At 39.1% G+C, this 24537-nt stretch overlaps 1 protein-coding gene across 1 annotated transcript in view; it reads left to right on the top strand.

Annotated features, from left to right (window-relative positions):
* dnah5 (dynein, axonemal, heavy chain 5) overlaps window positions 1-24537 on the top strand; it is an 86780-nt gene that overhangs the window by 31581 nt on the left and 30662 nt on the right. The window contains exons 41-65 of the mRNA XM_069143218.1: window positions 113-183; window positions 662-769; window positions 1028-1215; window positions 2169-2363; window positions 2710-2844; window positions 3038-3145; window positions 3753-3906; window positions 4235-4381; window positions 6296-6537; window positions 6897-7073; window positions 7700-7904; window positions 8147-8289; window positions 10753-10887; window positions 11166-11288; window positions 11511-11724; window positions 12005-12228; window positions 13269-13467; window positions 13577-13749; window positions 14290-14420; window positions 16233-16386; window positions 18938-19205; window positions 19932-20055; window positions 20564-20671; window positions 21350-21464; window positions 21970-22146. Coding sequence (XP_068999319.1) covers window positions 113-183; window positions 662-769; window positions 1028-1215; window positions 2169-2363; window positions 2710-2844; window positions 3038-3145; window positions 3753-3906; window positions 4235-4381; window positions 6296-6537; window positions 6897-7073; window positions 7700-7904; window positions 8147-8289; window positions 10753-10887; window positions 11166-11288; window positions 11511-11724; window positions 12005-12228; window positions 13269-13467; window positions 13577-13749; window positions 14290-14420; window positions 16233-16386; window positions 18938-19205; window positions 19932-20055; window positions 20564-20671; window positions 21350-21464; window positions 21970-22146 — 4018 coding nt within the window. The remainder of the gene's footprint in view (window positions 1-112; window positions 184-661; window positions 770-1027; window positions 1216-2168; window positions 2364-2709; window positions 2845-3037; window positions 3146-3752; window positions 3907-4234; window positions 4382-6295; window positions 6538-6896; window positions 7074-7699; window positions 7905-8146; window positions 8290-10752; window positions 10888-11165; window positions 11289-11510; window positions 11725-12004; window positions 12229-13268; window positions 13468-13576; window positions 13750-14289; window positions 14421-16232; window positions 16387-18937; window positions 19206-19931; window positions 20056-20563; window positions 20672-21349; window positions 21465-21969; window positions 22147-24537) is intronic.

The following is a 24537-nucleotide window of genomic DNA, read 5'->3' as shown; positions in this document are numbered from 1 at the left end:
AGAACTTGAGAGAAAACCAAAAACTGTTCTGTGTGGAAGCAAACCATAAAAACACACGAGAACATTTATCAAATTCAATTATGAATATCTGTGTTTGTCTACATTTGCTCAGGTGTTACATCACCTTGGCCCAGGCGCTTGGTATGAGTATGGGTGGAGCCCCTGCTGGTCCAGCAGGAACAGGTAAGACTAACAAATCTATCTTAAACAGTTGTTTTAATAATTTTTGGGTAAATTACATAGGCAGGACTATACAGTAGTGTACAGTTTCTAAATGGTACTGAACACTTGGCTATGGTAGCAGTATGAGGTAGTGAAATAAACAAACTGGTCCAAGATCAGTCTCAGTGGTTGCCAAACGATTAATATGATAGGAAGGAAGAAAACAAATGTTTTCCTGCTACATCATTTTATTTTTTTCAATTTAATTTCAATTGATAGATAAAAAAAATACATAATTTTACCTCTCAGACTCTAATTATACAATTATACAAGTCAGGCAATCATCCAAATGAAGAATCATTTAATTTAAAGGGCAGAATGCATCTCACTTTATTAATGAGTTGACCTTGGTGGGAGAATTTTCAGTCTACTTTTCTGTGAGGAATAAAAATTGTTGCATCTCAGTTTAAGATGTGAGAAATCAGCCTTTTGTTATCAGGTAAGACCGAGACCACAAAAGACATGGGTCGCTGTCTGGGAAAGTATGTCGTGGTCTTCAACTGCTCCGACCAGATGGACTTCAGAGGTTTGGGAAGGATATTTAAAGGTAAGAGTCACAAAGAAAAAGGATGCGAGTGAAAATATGTTGCACCAGAAAATACATTGCAGAGAGTCCTAACAGGCTAAAAGATTTGTACACACTGAGGACTTTGGGTTATAAGGGACTCAGAGTGTGTTTTTGCAAAAAAAAAAAATCATACCTTGATAAAGAAGAGACAATATTTTTAAGACACATGACAGCTTTAGATTTGTAAGTTTGTAACTATACAGTGAATGACTATAAAGTTGTGTGTGTCATTCCCAGGTCTGGCTCAGTCTGGTTCGTGGGGCTGTTTTGACGAGTTCAACCGCATTGACCTCCCAGTTCTGTCTGTGGCGGCTCAGCAGATTGCGATAGTTCTCACATGTAAGAAGGAACGTCGCAAAAACTTTGTCTTCACTGACGGAGACAATGTGGATATGAACCCGGAGTTTGGCATCTTCCTGACCATGGTCAGTCAAACAACAATACCATTATTTTAAACCGACATCAGTCTTTATAGTTATTCATTTTTTTTAATTGGTTAGAGAAGATGCAGGGGGGTCAGTCTGTTTCAAATGTGTCTGTTATAGAAAGTTACTGGTAGGATGGGTGATACACCTGGGCAAATGCACATCACAAGATACATTAGTTTTAGCTGCATGATTTTCAAAATGGAGATATATCCTATTCCAAGCAAAAACCTTGGTCCTGTAAAATATAGAGCATGCAATAAATCACAGATAATGCTATTTAATGAGACTTAATGAGTGTATTGAACTGGAATAAAGCGGACGCATGTCTTATTTCACAACAGTTTGAACAATATAATTCACATGGGTTTGCTTCTTATTAATAATATCAGCCACTGTTCATTATCATACTCCTTATATAGTAATAGATAACTATATCCTAGTGCAGCTGATGTCCCAAGGCGGGTCATTAAACAGAGAACAGAGCAATAATTATCCTCCTGTGGTGAGTGTGAGGGGTCAGAGATTGTTTTCTTTTCTTTTACTGTGTGTGCACATGTGTGTGTGTATATACAGTAGACACAGTAATCAAAGGCGGGCTCTGTGGTAAAGAGAGTCTGAGCTGTGTCTGTAGGGATTTAACTAGCTGAAGGATATTGTTTGTTATTAACTTTGATGATGTTCCAGTGTTAACTTCATCCATGATCATCATTAGCAAATACAAAGAGACATTGGAGGCGGTCGGCACACATATGTTGCGAACTGCAGCTGCTTACCTTTTAAGTTTGTTAATAATCATTCTATCATATTATTTGTTATATTATTTGTGGCAGTATGATGTGACAGCTACATCTTTTATGTAATAGAATATGCAGTGCAGCATTTACTCATAATTATAATTAAAGGTTTTTCAGTTCTCCTCCATTAAAACCTTTCTTCTCCTGTATAATCAGAACCCAGGGTATGCAGGCCGCCAGGAACTTCCTGAGAACCTGAAGATCAACTTCCGCTCTGTGGCCATGATGGTTCCTGACCGTCAAATCATTATCAGGGTCAAACTGGCCAGTTGTGGGTTTATAGATAACATGGAACTGGCCTGTAAGTTCTTCACTCTTTACAAGCTGTGTGAGGAGCAACTCTCCAAGCAGGTAAAAAAAATACCATTCTTAGGGCCCTATATTAACAATGCAAGTACAATGACAAGTGCAAAGTGGGAAGTAGTGGGTTCAAGGACTGCGGAGGCATCACCATAGCCACCTGCAATGTAATTAAATAAAAGGTAAACACAGTGGCTGGTTGCACAAAATGACACCACACTTTGGCTCCGGACTTCTCCAATCAGATGTGCAGGGTTATCGATTCACAGTATGGGCCTTCCTGTGGAAATTAACTAGTTAATATTAGGATTTCTAAGTCACTGTAATGCATCATGAGGTTTTACACAGCTGTTTGGAAACTTAAATAAATCTAGATTTTGTATTTCTGATTGTCCAGGTTCATTATGACTTTGGCCTGCGAAACATTCTGTCAGTTCTGCGAACACTTGGAGCAGCGAAGCGAGCCAACCCCAGCGACACAGAGTCCACCATCGTCATGAGGGTTCTCAGAGACATGAACCTCTCCAAACTGGTCAGTCTATGAAGTACATAACAGAGTCATATTTTAGTAAATAAGAATAAACCATTAATTTATTAATAAAAAAAATAAATCAAAATGTTGAATTACAAACTAAACAATTACAATACGCAGACCAGAATATCAGAGACAGATTTAAGACAAATAATTCTCTGCTTTTTTGTGTGGCCATACATGTGTTTGTTAGATCGATGAGGATGAGCCGCTCTTCCTGAGCTTGATTGAAGACCTCTTCCCAGGCATCCAGCTCGATAAAGTGGGCTACCCTGAACTAGAGGCTGCCATCGACAGACAGGTAAGAGGGAGTGAGGGATACGTTTGTCTGTGTTTTCATGTGAGAGTGAAATTTCAGAGAAAAACAGTAGGATTGTGGGATGGATGAATCGACAGAGAGAGAAAGAGTAAAGAAGGACAGAGGGAAAAGTGAACAGAGGGTGAGGGAGAGAAATGAAGAAGCTGAGTAAAATCGGACAAAAGCTTAATGGACTGTGAGACCGCTGTATCTTTAATGTCACTCTTAAATGCCTCAAGACAAAACACCCAAAGGGATACAAATGGTGCCATTTACCATTTGTCAAGGACTTAACCTCAGTTTGTGTGGAGAACACTGCAGAGGAAACAGAAAATAAGAGAGACAGCAACATGTTAGGTCTTTAAATCAGTGTTTATGTTTGTCTTTGTTGCATTATATGTCTTCACACCTACAATGTACATTTGTCTTTGTATCTCTGCTTGTATCTTATAAATGTGGACCTGTATGTCATTCTGTCGATACAGTACAATATGCTGTCTTCATAGTATCATCCAGAACATCCAGAAACATTATAGTTGGTGCATATATAAGCTCGGTAGTAAATATGAATATAGTTGAAACTGCAGATGTATATACTTTTGTTTTGCAGGTTGAAGATGCAGGTCTGATCATCCATCCTCCCTGGAAGCTAAAGGTCATCCAACTGTTTGAGACTCAGAGGGTCCGACATGGCATGATGGCCCTGGGGCCCAGTGGAGCCGGAAAGACAACTTGTATACACACGCTGATGAGAGCTATGACAGGTAGGACTTTGTGCATGTTTCAGGAATGATGTCCAGAAAAAGAAACACGCAAACTGCGATAAGTTGAAAACTTTTCTGTGTTTGTGAGAGATAAATAAGGGAGAAGCATCTTTCTCCCCTTGAACCTGGCTGCGACTTATGTCATCATGCTGCTGGCTTCTATTACTCTGTCAAGTGAACATGATAATTTAAGATTAATCCAAGGAATTTCTAGAAATTGTCATGTTAAACATGTGGTATGTGCCTGCATATGACCCAAGTACAGACACAAAGCATTCAGTTACCGTTCAAACACATATATGTCTTTGTCAATGTCATCTTCTTCCAGAGTGTGGTCAGCCTCACAGAGAGATGCGCATGAACCCCAAAGCCATCACAGCTCCTCAGATGTTTGGTCGACTGGATGTGGCAACGAACGACTGGACTGACGGCATCTTCTCTACACTGTGGAGGAAAACACTGAGAGCAAAGAAAGGTTGGAGTTTCTTACTTGACACTGATTTTGTACTTGGAAAGTAATGAAGCTTAAAATCAGTGTTGTTTTAATGCGGCGCGTTGGGGCCCTCAAACTTATCATCCGGAGAGGACAGGCTACTGAAACATTTTAGATTTAAATGAATTATATATTTCAAAATAAATGTTCACATGAAAATGGTTTACATGTACAATGTGGGGGCGGCACAGTGGTGCAGTGGTTAGCATTGTCGCCTCACAGCAAAAAGGTTCCGGGTTCGAATCTGGGCCTGAGTTTTTCTGTGCGGATTTTGCATGTTCTCCCTGTGCCTGCGTGGGCTCTCTCCGGGTACTCCAGCTTCCTCCCACCATCCAAAAAACATGCGTCTCAGGTTAATTGGTGGTTCTAGAAATTGCCCTTAGGTGTGAATGAGAGCATGAATGGTCTTTGTTTCCATCTGTGGCCCTGTGATAGACTGGCGATCTGTCCAGGGTGTACCCTGCCTTCGCCCTAAGTGAGCTGGGATAGGCTCCAGCCCCCCGTGACCCTGTTCAGGATAAAGCGGGTATAGATAATGGATGGATGTACGATGTGTCTGGTACTCATTTCAGATTTGATAAAGTACAGTACATGTATTAAGTTAATTCTGTACATGTTTGGACACACTCACTGATTAAAGGTTTTTTTTCTTTTTTTTTACTATTTTACTACATTGTAAAGACATTAGGACTTTAATATTTTAAACCCCTTCTGTTGTGTTCAATAGGACGATTAACAGAAGCTGTAATTGCTACTTAAGAGGCAACTAAGAAGCCCAGTTTTATTACAGCTTCCTCTCAACATTAGAGGAGGAGGAGAGAAAACATGAGAGGGATCCCTGTTCGGCGAAGAAGTCCTCAAATGAGTCATCCTGATAATTTATGGTTTTCTTTTTTTTTACTGTGTGATCTTTGAGGAAACCAGTTCAAATACTTTATTACGTTGCAAAGAACTAAAAATATCTTGGGACATCCATACTTCAAAGCACAACCTATAGCCGTTTTATCTTTCCACTCCGTCGTAAGCCTACATACATCATTAAAAATGTATGTGTGGTGGCATGAATATACATTACCAGTGTTTGATTTTATGTGTCAAAATATGCATTTGATGTATTAAGTATATGTTCTAATGCTATTACACATGCCTCTGAGTAGGATGCATCCCATATGTTTGTGACTTGCTTTCATGCAGCTGCTTCCTGCTTACTTATGCAGCTTATTGCTTTGAATGAAAACGACTCCAATTTAGAAAAGTAGTCAGTTTGTGTGACAGGATTGCAACTTCTGACTGAAGTGTTCTACAAAGAAGAGAAATATCCAGCGAAAACAGGGTGTTCATATGTTGTGACTCACCTGATGCAGAAACAACACTCTTTGGCTGATCATCTGTTTGAATGACCTCAGTGTAAAACAGTGGCTGATGGCTGATCTGCATGACAGTGGTCATATTAGGGAGTAATTATTTGAACTCTGTAAAAACTCTGAGTCCTTTTAAGACCACACACTTCAGGTCAGTGATCACAAAGCAACTTAAAACATCTCCATAGACCTGAACAAACGCGCCGATCTCACAGGAGTGTCGACCACGTGTTAATTGTGCGCGACAGTCGACTGCCCTTTCTTTTTGAATCTGTTTTCCTGTTATCCTTATGTCTTTTATATTAGTATGTTTAGTTGTTTTCTTACTTCAAAAGAGGAAATCAATTTTAATGTTATATTTACAACTCTAAAAAAAGCTTTTTATTGTCAGTTGGACTAGACAGCATTTGGGTTTTTGAATGCACTAAATGCATATTCAGAGGCGTAGCTTATTCTGCCTTTGTGTGAGAGCACTACGTCATCATATTATTTTCTTATCCATGTAAACAAACAAAAACTCTGTTTTCTCTCTCAGGAGAGCACATCTGGATCGTCCTGGACGGACCGGTTGATGCCATCTGGATTGAAAACCTAAACTCAGTTCTGGACGACAACAGAACTCTTACACTGGCAAACGGAGACCGTATACCGATGGCTCCCAACTGTAAGGTGGTTTTTGAGCCACATAACATCGACAACGCATCTCCAGCAACCGTCTCACGCAATGGCATGGTGTTCATGAGCTCCTCTGTGCTTAACTGGAGCCCAATACTGGAGGTAAATGAATTAAATGAAAACCTGATTTGTATGCATGTGAGTGTGTGCTTACTAAATAAAATATAGATAACCATACCTAAATATCTTCACTACTGAATAACCATAAACAGACACTTTATTCAGTCTAACATTAAAAAGTTCCAATCAAAATAGTCCGGATTCAGGTATGACTTTCTTGCAAGGTCAACAATAATCAGTTGTTTTGGTTCAAAAGACTTGACATTTCTGCTGCCTCTAAAAATACAAGTCACATAACTGGGCTATGGTTTAGTTAGCAGTACAAATTTACACCAAATCATTCAAAACTAATGTAATTCCTAGAATTGTAACTAACAACAGTGACGTCTTGCTACTCTCAGGGCTGGTTAAACAAACGCTCCCCCCAGGAGGCCGAGATACTGCGGCAGCTCTTCGCTTCCTCCTTCTCTGAACTCTACCGCTTCAGTGTGCAGTCACTGGAGTTCAAAATGGACATGCTGGAGGCCTTTGTCATCAATCAGTGCATAAACATGCTGCAGGGACTCATACCTCCAAAGGTAAGGCGACACCTTTTCTGAATTCCCCCTCCATGGAAACAGACTGCACTCAAACAGAACTCACTGTATATTTTAATGATAAAGTGGTTCCACCATACTGCAAAGACAAAAACACTGCTGAAGCAAAAAGTGAAATTTATATTGATGGAAAGCATTCATAATATGTTTTAGCTCCAAGAAAAGCCCCAAACAGTTGCAAGCTGATGGATGGACTTGAGTCAGAAACTCTTAGGCATATTTGGACAGGATATCCTGCTTCTTTTTAAGGTCTTTGGGGTTGGAGCCATCATTATAACAGCAGTTTTATAAGTAAAGTGTTATTTCAAGACACACGGATTCAGTCTCTTTATTTTTAAAAGAAAGGTGCCCATGAAACGTTATCCTCGCCTGTTGAGATTACCTGGTAGGCATGCATTTCTAAAAGCTAGTGAGATGTTTTACGCACATTTATTCTTGCTGTATAAGCTGGAACCCATCTGTGTCATTGTTTGTGTTTAAGAAAATAAACCTTGGTAAAAAGGGAAAAGTTTGACATTTGTTAATTTTTCTCTATTTTTTTCAAATCCTTGATTTCCTCCGAAGTTGTTTAACCGCCCTCTTGATGTAACATGGCTGTCACCCTGCAGGAGCAGTGTGGTGAGTTATCCAGAGAGCACTTGGAGCGGCTGTACGTCTTTGCCCTGATGTGGAGCGCTGGGGCCTTACTTGAACTGGACGACCGGAGGAAGATGGAGGTCTGGCTCCGAGTAAATGACAGTATCTGTCTAAACTTGCCAGACATTCCTCCTGACAGCGAGGACACCATGTTTGACTACCATGTCACAGCAGATGGTAATCATGCATATAAGAACAGATGTTATCACCTGTACATTAGATGCCAGAATATATCGAAGCCGTGCCTTGACAAGCAGACACATTATGCTTTATGTTGCTCTTTATCTTGGAAGTAGTGTACATTTGTCACATTGCAGTGAAATATTTCTCTCTTTGGAAAATGACTTTGAAGCATCACAGTCATGTTTTACGCTAATCACTATGCTTTGTCTTTTTAATGTATGCACATTTTCCTCCAGGGCATTGGGTCCATTGGAGCACCAGAGTGGAGGAATATGTTTATCCTTCTGAATTCACCCCAGAGTACAGCTCCATCCTGGTCCCCAACGTGGACAATGTCAGAACAGACTTCTTAATTCAGACCATCGCCAAGCAAGGCAAGGTGAAGTAACCAACAAAAGTCGTGTAAATCTGTGTCTTGCCTTTGTATACACCATTGTATACTATATGTATGTTTATGCAGTCAGAAATGAAAGGTGACATTCAGAGTAAAGTGTTGCAGGTAATGAGTTTGTTTATGTTGTGTTGATATAATGCATGTTTTCATTGAAACGTTGACTCATGCTTTAAGTGACACGTGACCAAAAAGGAGCTGTAAACAGGAAGATTTACACATCTCTCTTTACAGCTTTTTTACAGCTTATTTTAAGGTTTTAGTCAGGTAACACCCATTTAATCTCTTTATTTAGTGTAGACACACATATGCACACCCTTCTAATCAATAACATGGCTGGACGCAGCATGGCTCTAATAAGAGTCCAGATTAAGATGCAGTGCTCAATATTCTATTTAAAAGCCCATCAAACGTTCCACCCCATGGCATTCATTATAATGTTTTTGAGTGTATTTGTGTGTGTTTGTTGTGTATGATTCCTAATTTCACAAGAGCAGGATAGGGAACTCCAATTTGTGAACAGCTGAGGGTGAGCTTTCATGTTCTTCCATTTATTTTAGAAGCTCCGTTAATTCCATTTGCTGTCTGAATTTGATTTGCCAGGAAGCTTCTGGATATAGATTGCGAACAAAAATGTACTGACTTCATTATGTTAAGCTATGATAAAGGTCAGTGATATAAATAGCTCATATGGCTGGTACACAGACAGGCCATGCAGCTCGAGCAACATTATTTTTAATTGGCTCCACCTCTTTTGTCTGTTACCACAGGCTTTACCATTAGCAACCATTTGTGCAGTGATGACATGTAACAAACTGTGATCTAAGATTGAGGCTCTACACATTATAGACTCATTTATCAGCTCTTAGCTATCTTCCATGGTGAGATTTTACTGCAGTAAGTACAAGTACAAGCCTGTGTCACAGGGTGAGGTATTGATTTAACAAATCTGTCACAAGTAAAACAAAAAGCTAATAATAAGTGGTTGAACAATTTGTAGTGATTACCAATTAAACTATTAAGCTATTTGAGCATTTATCTTTTCAAACAAACAGTGTTAGGGCTGTTTAAAAAGAGTCTCTTTCTTATTCTATTTCTGTCCCTCTCATCTGCTTTCTTAATGTGTCTGTATTGACTTGTTAGGGCCTCTTGTCCTTTTCATGCCACAGCTTTGAAAAATAATAACTTTTAATTGATTGAAGATGCTCATTAAAACTTGTTTTTTTTCTCATGGGAAATATTTATAAGGAGACAGTAAACATATCTTTGGTCAAACGTGTGTCACTATCTCAACAGAATCACTAATATCATACAGATTTTTGTCTTTAAAGGTGCTGTAACGCAAATTCCAAGATTTGTTTCTCAATACATTATATATGTGTGAAATGAGTTGCTGAAAGCATGTGCAAAGCTTTTAAACTTTGTCGCACCGAAATGTGGAGTTAAACCGTTAAACAGTTTCTAACCCGTCTTCAGCTCAGGTTTTTTTTAGGCGGGGCTAAAACCTAACCTATCTACGTCACAACAACCTATTTACGTCAGATCACAGCCGGTTTATATAACCTTCTGCATGGCTCCTCCTCTCACACGGTGAAACGCTATAAAAGCCTGGAGCTACATACCCATTGTTAACTACCCATCCAAATTTGAATGAAAAAAAAAAAACACCGACAAGTTTGTTAAATTAGGCTTTGAAATAGTGAGAAAATCATCAGTCTTCTCTGCTCTGAGACTGGGGGGGTGTCACCTGAAGGAGCTGAAGCTCCGCCCACTCGCTGGAAGGTGTTCAGTGTTCTGTATGACAGTCCTGTGGCTGCAGTTCTTTTCCCCACTAAGTGGTCCATCTGACATCCAACCTCTCGGTGACTTTATGCATGATGTCCCACTGGCACTCTGTCTCTCTGCTGGATGGAGCAGCCTGCTATACTTCTGTGGTGTGATGAACTTAAAACTAATTTTCATTTATACTTTACAGCATCTTTAATGATATTTAATTAGCCATTCTGGTGAAAATCCAGGTTTTAACCTTGTGCATATGGTGTTTTGTATATTCTCCAAGACGTGTGAAATAAACCATCAGTGCCATGGCTGATGATTTCTGTTTTGGAACTGCAGTGACAGTCTGACAGTCTCTAAAACACAGATAGAGACAGCCAGGGTTTCATATGTTACATACCTAAGGAACCAATCCTATCAGCTGGCAAGGCGGGGCTTTTTGGGTGGGTGGACATGGAGGTGGGGCCTATTTCCATATTCATAGATCTGTGCATGCTGAATGAAGGGTTCAAGAGTTGCATCTAAAACATTTTAAAGGATTTTGGCTTTTGTTTTCATGGGAAATATTTATAAATATGTAATTTTGATGAACAGACATGAGTTTTTTTTAAAGTTTAATCAATGCCAAAAGAGAGACTTTAAGACTGATGAGAAATGTACATATTTTTGTTGTAGGCTGTTTTGCTAATTGGAGAGCAAGGAACAGCCAAGACTGTTGTCATCAAGGGCTACATATCAAAGTATGACCCCGAGACCCACATGGGCAAGAGCCTCAACTTCTCTTCTGCTACAACACCACTCATGTTCCAGGTAAAACCGGACCACCTGTTTCCTGTCACCTAATTTATATGAAACAGCACAGTGTGTCATTCTTTGGATTTCCTGATAGGGGATGCTCTACAAACTGTATGTGTTAACTTGTCATAGATTATCAAGAATTTGTATAATATTGATGATTGATGAAGAATGTTCAAATTGGAGGAAGAAGCTATCACAATGGATTTCATGTCACTTGAAACATCCGCCTTTCTCCTATTTTTCTCCATTTTTGTTGTCTTGTATTGTATTGTGTTGTGTTTTTCTCTCAGAGGACAATAGAGAGCTATGTGGACAAGAGAATGGGGACCACTTATGGACCCCCTGCTGGGAAGAAAATGTCAGTTTTCATAGATGATGTCAACATGCCTGTCATCAATAAATGGGGGGACCAGGTTTGGGATCATTATAACATTTCTAGTACTTTCTTTTTGTTCCAATATCCACAAAAAAATATTTAAAAAAAATATATGTTAGGTATTTTTTTCACATTTCAGTGACTTAATTACACAGTAAAAATAAATGATCTGATAAAACAGTAAGTCAGAATGCTGACAGGCATTACTAACCAATAAACCTCATCTTGATATAAGCTTACTTTTTGCTTTTCATCATAGGTGACAAATGAGATTGTCAGGCAGCTGATGGAGCAGAATGGGTTCTTCAATCTGGAGAAACCAGGAGAATTTACCAATATTGTGGATGTTCAGTTCCTGGCAGCTATGATTCATCCAGGAGGAGGCCGTAATGACATACCACAGAGACTGAAAAGGCAGTTCTCCATCTTTAACTGTACTCTGCCCTCCAACACTTCCATAGACAAGATATTTGGTGGGTAAAACGGCGTCGGAATCATTATTGATGTATAGATATTATATCAAAACCTTAAATTGTAAATTTTTGTGTATTGATAATGATTTTATGTCCAAATTACAAAAATACTGCTGAAAGGAGAAAAGTACGCGAATAATGAAATGTATATTTTCATAGCAATTTAAGTCATTTATTGTACTTTATGTTTGTTTTGTGTTTTTTTTACAGTGATGACATATTGTTTCCTATACTTCTGATAAAAGTCAAAACTAATCAAATCATTGACCTTATTACACAGGTGTGATCGGTGAGGGCCACTTCTGTGCACGTCGTGGCTTCATTGAGGAGATTCAGAGTACCGTACGTCGCCTGGTGTCTCTGACCCGCCGCCTCTGGCAGTTGACAAAAATCAAGATGCTTCCAACTCCTGCAAAGTTCCACTACATCTTCAACTTGAGGGATCTGTCCAGGGTCTGGCAAGGCATGCTCAGCACCAGTGCTGAGGTGGTCAACTCTGCCCAGGTGAGAAGATTTCACCATTGTGTCTAGAAGGACGATGCAAGTTTTTGGTTTTTTATTTTACATCCAGTTTTTTTTTAAAGGACATGTAATTAAGAAACATAGATTCCTGCTGGGGAAACAAGATTTTTTTGGTCACCTATACAGGGTTTTCACAGACACGAATGTTAAATGACAAAGAATTCCAACAGGGGAAGTGGCAGCAGTGAAAAAAGATAATTCGATAATTCAGCTGAAAATGACTCCATATTAAATAAACCGACATAAATCTTAAACCATGTCTCGCACTATAAATGCAAAACACAAGTCTTGTATAACTATACACTTGAAATACGCCAGCCTAAGTTTCACAGTAACTGAATTATCCAGGTGTTTTAACCTGATTTCTATCAGTAATCTGGTTGTGTGCATGCAAATAGAGCACAGACAGACGGAGAGTAAAGTGGAATGAAGGAGGTGTGGTGGAGAGTGCTGTGTAACAGATTAGACAAGCACAGAGAGCCTGACAGAATGATCAAGACCCATACTTTCGTGGCAATGCTACTGTATGACTGCATAATCTATCATGACATAATATATTTACAATGTTGGAGAGAGAGACAAATGTTTATTGGTAGGAAAAATAAGAACAGAAAAAGAATCAGCATCTGAAAATTGGCTTGTAGCATCGCTGAATAATTGAAGACAATGAAATATGTCTTCCACTTCAGGCTGCGTAGAATCAAGTCAAAAATGCATAATATCCCTGCTGAGGCTGCTACACAATTCAGAAGACTTAAGACTACGCAAGACAAGAGTGGAATCAATCAACTCAACCAGAATACAGGAGTGGAGAATATAAATTCATATAACTTTCTTAGGAATGTCACTATAAGTAAATAATCCAGTGTTTGCTTTTCTTTGCTCTTGAGAATCATTTTTGTGTGCAATTATTCCATTATGGAGCAAAACAGGTCTCTTTGTATTATGATATGCAGTAGAGCAGAATTAGCAACACTTGCCTGCTCCGCTGTCTCGAATAAAACAAAAACATGAATTTCCAGGTGCTGCTGGCGATGTGGAAACATGAGTGCAAACGTGTGATATCTGATCGCTTTACTATGCCCGATGACGTGGAGTGGTTCGAGCAGGCTCTGGCAAATCTGGTGGAAGAGGAGCTTGGCGAGATGCACAGGAGTATAGTGGACAACGGAGTGGACAGATACTTTGTTGACTTCTTACGAGATGCCCCTGAGGCTATAGGTACCCGTGAATCAAAAAGACATGGGAGGGGAAGATTTCCTCAGTGTTGTGGTTCTCTCTTTGATGTGAAATATGATCACTTTAATAGAAAAATGTTCTGTCCTCACAGGGGAAGAGCCGGAAGATTCAGACTTTGATTTACCCAAAGTGTATGAGCCTATTGAATCATTTGAAAGTTTAAAGGACCGTCTGAACATGTTCCTGAGCCATTACAATGAGAGCATCAGGGGTACCGGCATGGACATGGTTTTTTTTCAGGATGCCATGATGCATCTGATCAAGGTACGCTACAGAGGTTTTTATTTCTTTTATGTGGCCACACTAGTGTAATGAAAGAAATGGCAAGATTAGCAAGAATAGATCTAAAAAGCTTTTTACTTCACAGCACAGAGCATAAAAAGGGGACGTATATATTTTTGAAATTAGGAAAAGGAAAGCATGCATTCATAAAAATGAATAGATCGATAAATTAATAAACGTCGCACACTCATCCAAATTGAAACTGATGCAAACTCAAGACAAAGCCTCGAGATATTATTAGCTTATCAAGATGTTATGGTTCCACACTCAACAGACAAAGCCCTTTGAGTCATGCTTCCCACCATCCGACAAATGATATGGTCCTTTTGTTTACTAAATGATTGAGCTTTTTGAATATCAAAGTGCTCAGAAATGCACTTTAAGTCTGAAAATATTCTGACACTTTTGTTTTATATCATGTAACTTGCGGTACTTTTAGATTCTTGTTGTTTTCTTTCCTTTTGGCACACATAACTTGTCAAGAATATGTGTTTAATTTTATGTTCGGTTATGTGCGTGTAGGTGTCGAGGATAATCCGGACTGCTGGAGGTAATGCCCTGTTGGTGGGAGTTGGAGGTTCTGGCAAACAGAGCCTGACCAGACTGGCCTCATTCATAGCTGGATACAAGATCTTCCAGATCACTCTCACACGGTAATGCTCTCATAGAGCAGACAAATATGGACACACACACACACACACACACACACACACACACACACACACACACACACACACACACACACACACACACACACACACACACACACACACACACACACACACCATGTTTTTGCTCTGGACCCCTCGGGATCTACATTTTTTGTCCCCACAGTGACACTTGTCCTGTAACATACAATACCCATCCATTTATTATTGCAATTATATTGCTGGTTTAAGAGCCAGCTAGCAAACTGTTTTACTTTTTTTTTTTTATTAAAATAACCTTTTTTTTTCAGTTAGGTGTAGTGAGGAGACAAAGAAACTGTTAGTCTGGTCTCTTTGCAAATACTTAATCACCATAGAAAAAAAAAGAAGTCCATGTTGTAAATATGTAATAAAAAAAACTGCATATTCTCTTTTTACAGAATATGAATATCATGTCTCAGTTCTATAATTTGGGAACAAATCATTATTTATCTTTCAGGAACAGCAGTCAGCATTAATTAATTGCTGGGGACAGGATTTGTTGAATCAGATTAATATTTATTGTAGAATATCTTGGCATTTTCTGCCCAATCTTTTCTGTGAAATAATATCATTGTTTCCTGGGAGACTATTTTCATGGTAGTGGATTCATCAGAATAAGAAAAACTCTCCATCTCTTTAACATGTTCATTTTTCTCTGCGTTGTCTGCTTCATTGTTCTGTGTCTGACCTCTCTCTCCCTCTCCCAATCTGTCAAATCTTCTCCTCCCTCAGTCCACATGTGCATTTGCCACCATCATATTTTTTATTGGCTTTTGCCCAAGCAGATTTTTGTGTTTGCTAGTAATATGAATGAGCCTCATGTTTCTCCTCTTGGCTTCTCTGAAGAAAACATGCTGCTTTCCCTCTTCTCTCTAACACACAAACACACACACAGGGAGTTGACTTTTACAAGCACATCCAGTACAGTCAAGTCTCTTTTTTTTCCCCATGTAGACACGGTTTGTTTGTCATTCACACTGGATAGAGGATTCTGTTACATTGACCTTCTACATCTCATGCCTTCAGATTCCAGCTGGGTTGTGGGCGTATTGTAGGAGGGGTCTCGCAACTTCTCAGGCCCTGTTTAAGAGGGACTCTATCCAGGATATCTGTTGTACAGCTAGCTGAGCATCACCCCTTAAATTTGTAAGATTTTATAAGTTGTCCATGGTGAGACTCTGTGACACAGAGCTTTGGGAGACTTTCATAACCCCGTTTCTAAGAGGAGTGAGATGTGACACCACACAGGCTCAAAGGTGAGAAGAGGAGCGTTTGTTTTGAATAACGAGTGATGCTGCGTTTCGTCTGACACAGACGTCGTAGCTGTGAGCCACTCAGGGCTGGTGTAATGCTGTAAGTTCTTATGAGAATACGTTACGGTGCATTTACCAAAGTGAGACATCTTACTGATGCTCATAATAGAACCAAGGTAATGCAAATAACCAATAGTATTGCATGTTTTACATGCAATTCATTTCATCAGTTAATTTTTCACATTCACTCTCACTTATTTATCATCTCCCCATTAATAATATATTCAATTCACACAAACACAAAACAGATAGACGCACAAGCTAGGTCATGATTTTAATCAGCTATAAAGTCAAAAATGGATCAGTTTGTTCACACTTTTTTGTGTACCACTTCCACCAATAAATGCACCGGCAGCTTGAACATGTAATGAAACTATTTCACTGTTTTTATTATATTACACCATTTTATTTAGCAGAGAAAGTCCGTGTGCATATATATTTAATACATTTTGTTGTTTTTCAGCTCATACAACACAGCCAATCTGATGGATGACCTGAAGGGTTTGTACAGAACAGCTGGCCAGAATGGAAAAGGCATCAGCTTCATCTTCACTGACAATGAAATCAAAGATGAGTCCTTCCTGGAGTACATGAACAACGTCCTGTCGTCTGGAGAGGTCAGGAGCACACACATGGAGAAGAAGACCACAAAACATTCATACACAAATCCATGTTTGTTGTTATATGATCATATATTTAATGTGAAGTTAAATGTAGAAAAGGTTTGCGCCCTCCGAGTGCCCCCTTTGTTTATATATATCATACATAATATACTTTGCTTATTAGTACAATTTGCGTGAAAATAGTGAATGGGAAACATCTTCTGTCTAAACATATTCATGTTGAGGCAAAAAATATGGATTAACTATTCACTCATGTATATTTGACTGATTTATGTATTACATTTTAATGAATGCGCACATGTGGGGTTTTATGGCAGTTTTAATGATCAACAGTTTAGTGTGAGGAAAACCTACCCTGGATATGCAAAGTTGTGGCCTGCACTGACTCAGATACTCATATTAGACATGATCTAGTTTGTGTTGCACAAAATGGATTCACACACTGCATTCACCCTGGAGTGAAATAAACATTCCGTGACTGTAACACCATGGCAGTGACGGCACAGACAGAAGAGAAAACCATGTAGTCTATATCTGGGATATGAGCAGAACAGTTTATATCAGTTCAATCAAATTAAATAGCAAATTCCATTTCCCTTGTCAATACGATTCCACTATTATTTTCTTGTAGATTTCAATATGAAATTAATCTGCAATGGACAGAAGAGTCAGCTACAGCTCGGTCCTCTCTGTAATGCAGCACTCAGAAAGGCTTGTTTACTGCATTTCTCTGTAACAGAAGGCAGTTTCAAGGTCAAGTGCCGCTGTTAGCACATTTCCCTGCTGCAGTCCCAGAGTCATCCACTGTACTGGACACAGCGGCTGTGATGAGAGAAAAAAAAAAGCATTTCCAAAGCAATTTTCTCTGCTCTCTGTTTTTATTTTGCAGTTTGCGTTTTTCTTCTACTCGTACACATTTTCTTCCTCTCTTCTTCTATACTTGCTCTTCCAATCTGTTCTGTCTTCCCATTCCCACTCATCCTCTTCATCTCATTGGTTGTTCTGTATTTCCTCCTGTTCTTGCTCATTTGCCCCTCATTACCTTCATCCTCTTCTATTGGTACTCCTTTGTACTACTATTTTGTCCTCTGCATTGTCCAATCTAATTCCATTTCCAGACCATTTCTCTGTCCTCGTCCTTTCTGGCTGAATTTTGGTCACTTTTGCATTTTGCCAGTGCCCTCACCTCTGGAGGTAGCATGAGGCGGTGTCTACAACCCACAGAAGTTGCTCAGGTAGTGCAGCTCATCCAGGACCCTGACTGCCATTAGATACTGGGATGAGATCCTCAGACCCATTGGAAGACCATATGCTGGTCCACAGAAGTTCGATCAGCCTGTGATCTGATTTTTCCACTTTTATTTTGAGTATGATTCTGAATCCAGACCTCCATGGGATAATGATTTGGATTTCCATTGATCATTCTTATGTTATTTTGTTCTCAACACATTCCACTATGTAATGAATAAAGATTTTCAACTGGAATATTTCATTCATTGAGATCTAGGATGTGTTGTTTAAGTGTTCCCTTCTGATCATAATGATACTCAGCATGACGTGTGTAAAAAACAGTTTACATTCAGGCTTCCATTTTTATATATAAAACAAAGCCGTCAAACATAAAAATCAGAATTGGCATTTTCATACAGCATGTTAACAACCCATTTTCCTCAGTTTTTTTCTTTACCTCCCACCTGTTTTCCCTTATTTTTCCACGTCTGTTTACTTTTTATTAACTTATTTTCTCATCTTTTCTTCCTCTGTCCTGCTCTTTTTCCTCCACCTCTTCTCTCTTTTTTTTTTTAAACTGTTTTTTGTGTTCCCCTGCTTTCTGCCTCATCGTGATGGCATTGCTATCCTCGTCTTTTTCCCCAGCTCCTCTTTCACCCTTCCTCTACCTCCCTGGCTAGATAATAATTTAAGCAGCAGCTGCTTTGCCAGGGGAGGGAAATTGAAGTGAGGACCAGGGAAGAGTGTTATGTGTGTTTGGCCGTTGTTGGTGTGCAGGTGAGAGGTTTCTGTGTCGTGTTTGTATATGTTGGTGAGAGAGTTTTGTGTTGCTGTAGTGTTGGGATGGCTGTGTGTTAGAGAAACAGTGACAGAGGTGACAGAGATTAGAAACAAAAAGGAAGAGTGAGTTGTTGGTGTGATGTTGTTGTTTATGTGAGAGTAAAGCGGCAGATGGTTTGAGACACGGTGCTGGTAACCACAACACCACATGTTCCCATGCTCTCGCTCCCTCCTCTTTCAGTTGCATGCTCTCTGTCTCTGCAACGAGGGATTTAGTGATCTGACACAAAACAATGTGAAAGAATGCAGTACCACCAAATCAATTCAGAGTTTCTTCAGCACACAGATAAAATATGAAGAAATCCATGAAATAATGTGTTTGAAGGGAACGAGTTTACCAAATATATATATATATACTTTTTTACCTCTAAACCTGACCTAATGTTAAATGTAAAATGTTTTCAGTATACATACAAATATTATATGATATTATTGTGATATCAGTGACTTAATAGGAGTGTGTTTCTCTCTGCAGGTGTCCAACTTGTTCGCTCGTGATGAGATTGATGAGATCCTGAGCGATCTCATCCCTATCATGAAGCGGGAGTTTCCCAGACGACCACCGACTAATGAAAACCTGTACGACTACTTTATGTCACGCGTCCGCCATAATCTTCACGTCGTTCTGTGCTTTTCACCTGTCGGGGAAAAGTTCCGCAACCGGGCGCTGAAGTTCCCAGCGCTGATATCTGGTTGCACCATGGACTGGTTCAGCCGCTGGCCTAAAGACGCTCTTGTTGCAGGTACACCAATAAAGGAATTTTTTTGTTGGATATTGCTGTACTCTTAGAGTGGCTGCTGTTATTTAAGTGCTATTAAACCATGGCTATAGAATAAATATTCCGATAATATTATAACACTCAGTTATCACTCAGTCACTTTGCTAAGAATGTCTTCCGAGTGTTTCCTAATTACTGAAAGTCAGATCAAAATTAAGAATTCTCAAATTGTGTTTGTTGCCATAAATCCCAGCAGCATGACTACAGTTGTTCATTTTTACAATATTGTAGAGGTTCTGTCAGCTTATTGCTTGACTGTAATTGAAAATTATAAAAATGTAAAAGGTCTTCAGTTTTTCAGCTATTCTTAAACTGTGTAATTGGTTTTGTCCTGAAAAACAGTATCTGTTCAACATGTGTTTTTTGTCAGGGAATTGTGAAAATATCAATACTTCCAATCATGCCCTGCTCTCGCCTTCTGTTTCTGAATGTCCGTTCTCTACTTTGTTGACTCAGTCAGTCATATGGCTCAGATGTTATAGCAATAGATGTACCAAGGCCAATAATCCATAATGTGTCATGCAGTTGCAGTTATTCCTGCTTGAAAAACAATTTGACTTTTTGACAATGTGAGTGTATGAAGCAGGAAGTTAGCTTAGATATATTTATGTTTAAAGTTTGGTTGCTGTCACAAGTTTCCTCTCTACTCGCCTGTTAACTCTGTTCCTTGTCATTCCTTTTGTCCTTCAGTTTCAGAGCACTTCCTGTCTGTCTATGACATGGAGTGCTCACCTCAGGTCAAAAGTGAGGTGGTTCAGTGCATGGGCTCCTTCCAGGACGGTGTGGCAGAGAAGTGTGTGGACTACTTCCAGAGGTACTGCACAGTACTTTATTCAACCAACTGTTGAATACTATACTGTATATGTATGTACGTATGTGCATATATACTGATGGGCTGATAGACTTAGTCTTAAAGTCTAAAAGTACAAGTAAAGTTGTTACTGCCTTAGTATGTCACCAGTTGCAAGGTTTGAAATGAAATGAACTGAATCGGTGAATATAATTTGATATACTGCAGTTATCATGCCGTTTTTCAGGAAATAAATGCCAATTTACCTTTTAATTATTATATTGTCTATTATTGTCTATTATTATATATACAATTATATTGTCAATTTTCTATTAATCTATCCATGTGCCTATCTTTCTGTCTGTTTAAATGTATGTACGTATTACTTATGAAACACTGAGTACTAGTGGTTCTGAAAGGTATTCAAGATTCTGCTGAATTAGGTTACAGGTTAAATGTTATAATATTGCATGATTCTCCTACTTTAAAATATGTCATGAAATGAATCTAATCAAATTTAATTTATATCTAGATACCGACGCTCTACGCACGTCACACCCAAATCCTACCTGTCCTTCATTCAGGGCTACAAATCCATCTATAAGGAGAAGAGGTCTGAAGTACAGACTCTTGCCAACAGGTAAACAGACTTAAATAATTAAGTTAAATATTTGTTAAAATGGTAACATTGAGCACTTTGTAGAATTTAGGGTGATTGCTATTCCATCTTAGCCGGAAGTTTTCCATTTCCCTTTCATTGGTGATGTGTTTTTAGGAAAGCTGTGAAAAGCCAGCAACTAAAGTGGGTTGGGAATCAGGGATAGTTATCAACTCACTAATGGCACCAAGTGTACAGATGATTAAGTTGCAGACTAATGAAATAATGATTGTCAAATTGATCTGATTGGTCTGTCCAGAACAGATCAGTCATGAGTCATGTTTTGAGAGTGCAGAATAAACTACACCTTTCAACGACATACCAGATCTGAGAAAAACATAACATTACTGTGCTCCTTTATCACACATGTTGGATTATCAGATACTCCCCAAGCCTCGCCAAGATTCCTTGGCAGCTGTTGAAGTGATATCATGAAATTGATATTCTGGCCATATTTTACCATAAACCTACAAAAGATGAAAAGCCTTTGCAATAATCTAAAAGTATTTTCACCTCTTGGTGCACAGCAAACCAAAGATTCTGCATTGTAGACCTGCTGACGTATCCCAGATAGTCTATTTTATATAGTAGTAGCAGGGTGCAATTATGCTATAAGAACATATTGTTTGGCTGACTGTGTTAAATGTTTCTCTGGTGTAGAATGAACACTGGTCTGCAAAAGCTGAAGGAGGCATCAGAGTCTGTCGCAGCTCTCAGCAAAGAACTGGAAGTGAAAGAGAAGGAGCTTCAGGTTGCCAATGATAAGGCTGATATGGTAGGTTTTGAAACAGGTGATGTTATTTTGTTACATTTGAATTGTGACGCAGAAATTTAAGATCAAAGTTGCAACCCAGTCCATAATGAACTAAACTGACAATGTCAGACTGCTGTTATATATATTGTTATATTTTACTCCAAGTGTATGTGCAGGTATATGTCGATGTGGATGATCAGCAGTGAAATATAAGCTATTTCGTTACATGAATGAATAAATAAGTATTAAACAAAAATTCAATAGAGAAGAAATAAAGAAAAGCGTTAATTTTGTCCACTGCTGTAATTTGTGCTTGGACGTTCAAGTGGGTGCTTGTTGTATTCCCAATTATCGTTACAATTCTTGCTCATGTCAGCAGTTCTGCCATACAGTATGTCTCGATTCAATCTGTGTTTGCTTCGAATAATGAATGGCATTAACATTTGACACCAGATTAGCAGTTCTTCTTGTGTTGATTGAATAAGTTTTAAAAGTTGAGATGTTTCTTTTTTGTCAATACTTCCAGGTGTTGAAGGAGGTGACAGTAAAAGCCCAGGCAGCAGAGCGAGTGAAGGTGGAGGTGCAGAAAGTGAAGGACAAGGCTCAGGCCATCGTAGACCGTATTTCAGCTGACAAGGCCATCGCCGAGGAGAAACTGGCAGCTGCCCGGCCAGCTCTTCAGGAGGCAGAGGCTGCACTGCAGGTATAGGAAATGTTGAATATGCAACTCCCAGATTTCTGATCAGCTTTATTTTTCTCAGTTGGACAGAATTGAGTCTAAACTAGTTGTGTATGTAAAAATAAATGTTTTGTATGTGAACAAGCCAAAGAGTCTACAGCCATGTTGGCAACTTTCGTTAGTCAGAACAACTAAACGCTAACTCACTTTATTTTAATCATGCTAGCATGCTAACATTTGTTAATTAGTACTAAACACAAAATACACCTGAAGATGATGGGAATGTCATTAGTTTAGTCATAGACTGAAGAATTGCACAAATTAAAATAACCTGATGAAAGCAGTGTATAATAAAACTGAGCATCAGCAAAGTGACTGCAGTTCATCATGAGGAATACATGTTTCAATCAGTCAGTAGGATGCATTCGGGACAATGAACATTTGATTTCAGTCAATCCCAATCTAGTTTTAGTGAGACAGTCCAGACAGATCATAAGAATTTGGACAGTTGTACATGTTTGCTCTTGGACAATAATTTAAAGTGTCAAGTTTTAATTTGAGTAGGTTTGCATCAGTATAGAAAGAACTGTGTGGGAGATATAGCCCTCTTGACAAATATCGCCCAAAGTTTAAAGGTTCAGCTCTAATTTATTGTGACTCTCCCATCCTATTGATAGCTTAAAGACTAAAACACACTATAAATTACCGCCTTGAAAATCCAATCCAATTTTTTTTTTACCTAACTCTATGTTTCTTAATTTGCCAAGCAGATGGGTTTACCACATCCATCTTGTAGAGCTTCATGTTATAAGTTTGATTGATCCCGAACCGGCGGTGGTTCGGACCAATCAGCATCTTAGGAGAAACTACTAACACCTATGGCCGTGGTTTAGGTGTGACAACAGCGAGAAGGAACTGTTCATTTGGAAAAAAAACCCCAGCAATGATCTGATCGATTGAAATAAGCCAGTGATAAAAAGATTATTTACCCATTCACCTGCCAAGTATCTTCTAAATAACTTCCAGAGCCGCTTCTTGCATTGTTCTGTGTAACAAACCATGTGACACGTCAGGTTAGTATGTTTCCACAGGGGGGGAAATGTCATGAGGACATTCTCTGCAAATTATTGAAAGACTTTTTTACAATATTTATTTTCAATTATATATTTAATAAATGAGGAATGCCTGCGTACAGTATGAATAGTATTGTAAGGGCTCAATGTTCATATTCATCACCTATTTACTGTGACCAATTTTAATCAAGCCTGTGATGCAGTACCACTCCTCATGCATTGTCTTCTACTCCTGTATGCTCTTTGTGCCAGATTAATTTTGCTCTACAACGTAGCCTCAGGGTTGAGAAACTGTCAGTAAACTGTGTGTCGCAGCAGTTGCTTGTGCCTCGGTGTGTGGCTGAATGCAAACCCTGCTGATATCTGCTTTGCTCTCTTACTTTGTGTTGCTCCAGGGTTCCACTTAGAGTGCTTCTTGACTGGCTGTGTGAAGGTGCATGAAGGTTTTGCCCACAGCCTTCCTATGCTGGTGTGTTTAAATTTAGTCTGGTGTTCTGGGGCCTGGAGCTGCATTGTAATTAAAGCTGTCCTCCTGGGTAGATGGTTGCATACAGACCTCCTGTGGCAGGGCCCTGATTAGAATTTGTATCTTGCTGCTACATATGGAAAACTTGGATTTCCAAACAGGCAACCCTGGTCAGACTCTTGTAATTGTTACTTTCAGTTTGACATTTTACTACCTGGATGATTGAGATGAACACAGAGAGGGTACGATTTTGTTTTCTGTAGTGGACACTCTATTAGTTACATCTGCTCTTGCTGTAGGCTTGAGACAGCACTGGAAAAAGTGTAAATCTACTCATTATATATTTATTTGCTTTTGCAGCTGATAAGAAACAATGACACGTTTCCATAAAAATACAATAATATAATATTGCCATAACCAATTAATTTAAGTCCAGGGGCAGACTGCAGCTAATGTGGTGTTGCAAGATCCAAATTCACTGTGTGAATATATGTTTGGTTACCCTCTTTAGGACATTTTTTCCAGTCATTTCATCCTACTGGATGTAGACCTCAGGTTAGTTTTGGAGCAGCCTTAAACCAATCAGTATTGACCATCATATGCACCAAAGATCCACCACTGCTGCAACTAGATTTAGAAAAAAATGTTATGACTTCAACTTCATGACACTTACCAAGCGACACTGGTCACTGATTGGTCCGCCCTTCAGACTGGCTGAAGTTTCCAGACTAAAGTCACAGTGAAGAAAACCGAAGCTGAGCAAGAGTCTGGCAGAGCCCGGCTGGACTGCAGGTGCTTAGCCTCGTCAAATTCAGATGATCATATTGCATTTTTCTTTGCAATCAAGGTCTTATATGTATAGTGTTTGTTCATCAC

This window comes from Embiotoca jacksoni, unplaced genomic scaffold, assembly GCF_022577435.1.
Source record: "Embiotoca jacksoni isolate LCO1_2020_lvr unplaced genomic scaffold, fEmbJac1.0.p SCAF_11, whole genome shotgun sequence".
NCBI classification, from domain to species: Eukaryota; Metazoa; Chordata; class Actinopteri; family Embiotocidae; genus Embiotoca; species Embiotoca jacksoni.
This window is presented reverse-complemented; position numbering and strand designations above follow the sequence as displayed.